General features: G+C 37.0%; 1 protein-coding gene across 1 annotated transcript; it reads right to left on the bottom strand.

Moving 5' to 3' along the window:
* On the bottom strand, positions 1,416 to 3,055 carry LOC18774577 (E3 ubiquitin-protein ligase PUB23). Its single transcript, XM_007207620.2, has one exon. The coding sequence runs from the start codon at positions 2,901 to 2,903 to the stop codon at positions 1,677 to 1,679; it is 1,227 nt and encodes a 408-aa protein (XP_007207682.1). The 5' UTR covers positions 2,904 to 3,055; the 3' UTR covers positions 1,416 to 1,676.

Raw genomic sequence — 5,518 nt, forward strand, 5'->3', positions numbered from 1 at the left:
AAAAATATTGGAAATGCAAGAAATATTAACAAAATATTGTAAATGCAAGAAATATTAACAAAATATTGTAAATGCAAGAAATATTAACAAAATATTATAAGTGAAAGAAATATTAACAAAATATTGTAAATGCAAAAAAAAAAATAACAAAACATTGAAAATGCAAAAAATATTAACAAAATATTGAAAATGCAAGACATATTAACAAAATATTTGGAAATGCAAGAAATATTAACAAAACATTGAAAATGCAAGAAACATTTTTTTTTATTTTTTTAAAAGGACATTAAAATTAATAAAACGAAAATTACAAATAATTTACCTCATTGCTAAGATTTTCCCCACTTCTATGGTTGTCTCTCGCTTTTGCTAAGGCATCTCTCCATTTCCCTCACTCTTTATTGAGAATTTTCCACCTACTAGATAGTGCCATTTCTGTACAGGTCAAACCCGATCTTTCACAAAATTTAGTATGAATTTTTTTCCACATATGACAGAATTTCATCTCAGTGCCCGTGACGGGACAATGACTAATTTGGACCCAACACTCACACAACAAAACATCTTCCATGATGCTCCATGCCCCTCCGGTTTCGATAGAAGAAGCCATAAGATGATAAATAAAAATAAAATTTGAAAGTGAATAAAATGTTGAGTAGAAAGTGAATAATAGTTGAAGGGGAAGAAAATATATGAGGATTTGGTGTTAAAAGTGAAGAGTATTGGTTGGTATTTATAGAACAAAAAAAATCATTAATTTTTGGGTTTTTTTAAAAAAAAAATCAATTTTTTTTCATAATTTTATTGCAAAAAAATTGACTGCCGTTGGATTGGAGGAGAAAAATATATCGAAGCGCCCAGAGGCTGCCATGTGGCTTCTAGCCGTTGGCGGAAAGCAGGCACACCTGCCAATGGTAAAAAAAAATTTGAATTAGAGAGATAACGCCAGCCTGACGTCACCCCAAAACTCAGGCTCTCCTTGCTTTTGGGCCAGCCCGATTTCATGAGACCCACAAGTCGCCGGGGCAAAACAAACCCGCTAGAAACTATTTTTGGGCTTGCCCCCTCCCAGCCTGGACCGCTGGAAAAGCTCTTAGGGTGGGAAGGACCCAATGAGAACCTGGGCTAATGGGAATTTATGCCACCCCTAGTTGAAGATAGTTAGATGACTTCTTTTGGGTTTTATATAACTAATTTATGCGCTTGAGAAGCTGAATTAAAGTGATTAAGAGCCCACTCACAGCTTATAAGTATTTATAATATTACCATGAGGGAACAATAATCATAAACGAAAAATCTAATATCCCAACTACTACTAAGTGAGGGAACCTCATTAATCATTTGTGTTTAAAGGAAATTGTGTAAGTTTACCATTCGACTAGTTTCAAAATATTAGATCGTACAAAAAACTAACGTGCCATGCCAAGCCAACTACAGATCGGTCTCATGTTATATTATATATGAGTCAAATGTTCCAATAAAAAAAAAATATATAGACTTCAAATAATGTTCCAATAATATAATAAACTATAACAGTGAAACTTTCTATATTTTAAACTCCCACTTTAATTGAACCCCAATTTTCTTCAAAACTGAGTTGCATGCTTCTGATGATCCATCATGTTATGCACATACACAAAAAAAGAAAGAAAAAAAGAAGAAGAAGATGTGTGAGATCATGAAGATGAAGATGGATAAAAAGGCAACAAATGACCAGGAATGCATGAAGAATTCTTCCAAACTCTGGAGTGCAATTTGAGAACCTCCCTTGCCTTCTCCTTGGTCTTAAACCTACAATCCACTTGAAGCACCAAACACAACTTGGCCACAACACCCACTTGCAACATTTCCTGAAGAACACCACAAGTTGCAGAAAATCTACAGATGGAGGACAATATCCTCACTGCGCGGTCACTCGCCACGTGCGAAACCCTAAGGATCTTCTTGGACACAATGGCTAGCCCAGCCGCATGCTTCAACAATTCAGCTCGCCCTTCTGCACATCCACAAAGCTGATCCAAAAGGATTAGTATCAGCTCACTCGCTCTTTTTTCATGTGTCTCAAGAAGAGCCTCTATGAGGACAGCAACTGCGCCGCCTTCCACGGCTTTGATTCGGTTTCTTCCCCATGGACAGAGCTCCACAAGAAGCTTCAATGCCGCCTTGGACGCTTGTTGTGAAATCCGATCATCCAGCACATGTAGTATCTCGTGGAAGCACTCAACCTTGGCGCTCATCAACTGGATTGGATCTGCCACTTTGAAAACAGACTTCAATAGAATTATTGCGTGAGCTCGAGATTGGAAATTCTTGAATTTCAATGCTTTGACCAAAGACTCCACGATATTATTATCGCCATCGTTGCTTATGAGATCTTTGAGGCCAGCTTCCGAGCCTTTCAGAAGAAACAAGACTTCAACAGCGACTTCGATTATAGATGGATCATCAGAGGGAGCCTTGTTGATTATTGAGGCCACGTATTCGACTGCTCCTGCAGCCTCCAAGCAGCTCTTGGTCCTTTCGCTTTGTGTTATGGCAATGGATCTGAGCCTCCGGAGGCAATGGAGGTTGGTGTTAGGCAATTTCTTGGCTTGTTCGATGAGCTTAACGATCTGGGATTTGTCGAGCGGAGACTTTGGGGTTGGTATCCGCTCGACGCCTTGCGAAGCGTTGAGGGTGCACCAAGCTTGGATTATGCGGCGGAGAGTGTGGTTGGGAGTGAGATCTGTGCCGTCGAACAAGGGCTGTTTCGTGACGGGGCAAGCCTTGTTCTTGCCTGAGAATAACCATCTCTCGATGCTTTCTCGATCGTATGTGATCCCCGTTGAGATGGTGACGGGATCTCTCATGATTTCCAATGAAATTGGACACAGAAAATGGGAAGGAATATCGACTTCCTCCATCTGTAGATCGAGAATTAATAACGAAAAGGTGTACAAGTAGAAATTTGGAATACCAACAAGAAGTGTTATGAATGGACAAAGAGAGAAAAAGCTCAAAATTGGACACACTTCAATAATGCAAATCTGACCCTCTAAAAATGTCAAACAGTTGAAGTTTTCTTTGTCTGAAATATGTCATTGAGATGTAACGCTTTTATATCAGGAGAAGAGATGTGATGCAAGTTGTCATCAAACGATGGTCAACACACGCAAATTGGAAAATAAAATATATGCATATATACATTTATATATACAAGTACCAATTAATTCACACCTTTTTCCAAAGTTTTGGAAAAAGAAAGCTCAAAAGACGACTTCGATGTTAATAAATAAGTAAATTGGACACACTTATTTCATGTTGATTATAAACTCAATTTTGTTTTTGTTTTTGTTTCGGTTACATGTATTATGGGCATGACATTTTCCTCGATTCATAACTTTCTATTCATAATAAGTAAACATGCCAAATATTAATCATAACATATCATACCGAATAGTTTTCATCACATAATTTTTTAGATTCTCCAAAAAGACACAATTATAAAGGTAAGGCTTGATTTTATTTCTGGCATCTTTCTTCTAAACTAGATAAAATCATAACTTTTTTTTTCACACATAACCCAACTAGATAATATTTCTGTCTGTGATTTTATCAACCAAACAAAAAAAAAAAAGCCATTTTCCACATTCATGATATGTAAAGTAAGACTTGACTTTTTAATTTATTAAATAAAATTATTTAGTTGCACAATGGCTATTTTCAGTAAAATGAAATAAATATGGGTTTGCCTCGAGGAAAGGGTGGTGGGTATTGCGAAGCGTGCCTGATCTGGTTGGGCTTGGGGGTATTGACTTTCTCTCTCTGTAGTAATGTTAATTTATCTCTCTAGATCGTGGGGCTGCATTGGGTGGTGCCGACATCTTCTCAGCAGCTCATGGGGCAACTGGATGGATCTGTCAGCAGACTCACGCATTTCTTAAATGCCCTATAACTGGTAAATGCATTGGGTCAATTCCAAACCGCCGTTTAAGTGTGAAACTATCCAATTTTTTTCTTTTCTAATATCAGGACTTAATCTAACATCTTTCTCCTGGACTACAAATCTCAGTGAGAAAAAAGTGTTTGCATAAAAAAAAAATAAAAAAAAGGGCTCTCTCAGAAAACCCTAATGAAAAATTCCAGCCGCCACCGATTTTGGAGTTTGGTGGCCTCCTTCCCAAATCACCTCTCCTCTTCCCTCTTTTCCCCCAACCTTCGCCCCCCTTTTTCCGTTATGATCTTTCTTTGTTATTTTGTTTTGTGATGTAGAAGAAGTTGCCATGAAACACTATCGACACCATAAAATATTCGTCATCTTTTAGCCCACGTATACAAGGATGATGTCGGATTGTGTCAGATTTAGGTTTAGCTAGTGCAATACTATGGGTTTAGCCAATATGGCATTGTGGCTCTCTTCGAGTTGCCTGGAGGATGCAGAGTGGTGGTCATACTTCTTAGTTTGTTTAAGTTTAATAATTCTCGAGAACTCTTTAGGAGTTTGTTATGGTTTGTTTTATCTTTAAGTTATTTTATTTCTATTTAGCTTTGGCTTTCTATACTGATTTTCCATTTATGCGATTGTGCGACAAATATGTATTGCATGCATGATTGAGTACATGTGCTTCTAGTTGATCAATAAGGAATTTTAGTTATTTTTGGGTTGTGCTTGATTCTCGACAGATCAATTCAACATGTTATTGCATTTGGTCACATAATAATATTTACTTATATTCGGCACATAGTTGTTTCATACTTTTTTTTTTCGTTTATCAATAAAAACTATCACTTATTCTATATATATATAATAAAAAATTGTTTGATCAAATTTGGCTCATCTTTGGCTAATTCCAACTTGGTTAGTAAATGAAATTAACCAATTTGTTTAAGAAACAAAGCCAAACTTGAGTTTTTTCTAACCTTTTAAACTCGACAGTATTTGCCTTTTTAGTTGCTATAGTCCCTTAACTTAGACCATATTTAAATTTTGGTCATCAAATTCGCAAAAAGCTGTTGTAGTTCTTCAACTTCATTTTCGTTAGTGTTGATACTGCCGTCAGATTTGTTAAATTTAAGGGTAAAATTGTCACTACAAATCCAACTCCCACCACCCACACCACTACTTTGCAAACAAATCCACTATTTCCACCACCACAAGAACAAGAACAAAGAACGCAACCTTAGTTTGTCTTTTTCTGAGTTTTTTTATTTACACCCATCAAATGTCCAAGTTCACCCCCACTAATTTTTTTTTTTTTCAAAACCTTAAAATCCAACTATACCTTTCACAATAAATTAAGAAATTGACAAAAAAATTTATTTCACCATACCCCCTCCCTCTTCCCAAACTCTCTCTCACTCTCTCTCTCTCACACACTCTCTCTCTCTCTCTCCACCCATCTTCTCATTACACCCAACTCACCATCCACCACTAACCACCATGACAGGCTCACCCCGAATCCCCTTTTGGAATCCGTGAAAAACCTTGTGCATGTCCGACATCACACAAAGAAGTTATGGCCAGTCAAAGTTTGGATGT

The sequence above is a fragment of the Prunus persica genome, chromosome G6 (assembly GCF_000346465.2).
Source record: "Prunus persica cultivar Lovell chromosome G6, Prunus_persica_NCBIv2, whole genome shotgun sequence".
NCBI lineage: Eukaryota > Viridiplantae > Streptophyta > Magnoliopsida > Rosales > Rosaceae > Prunus > Prunus persica.

Coding starts and splice junctions, on each gene's coding strand:
- LOC18774577 (XM_007207620.2), bottom strand. CDS start 2,903: ATGGAGGAAGTCGATATTCCTTCCCATTTTCTGTGTCCAATTTCATTG.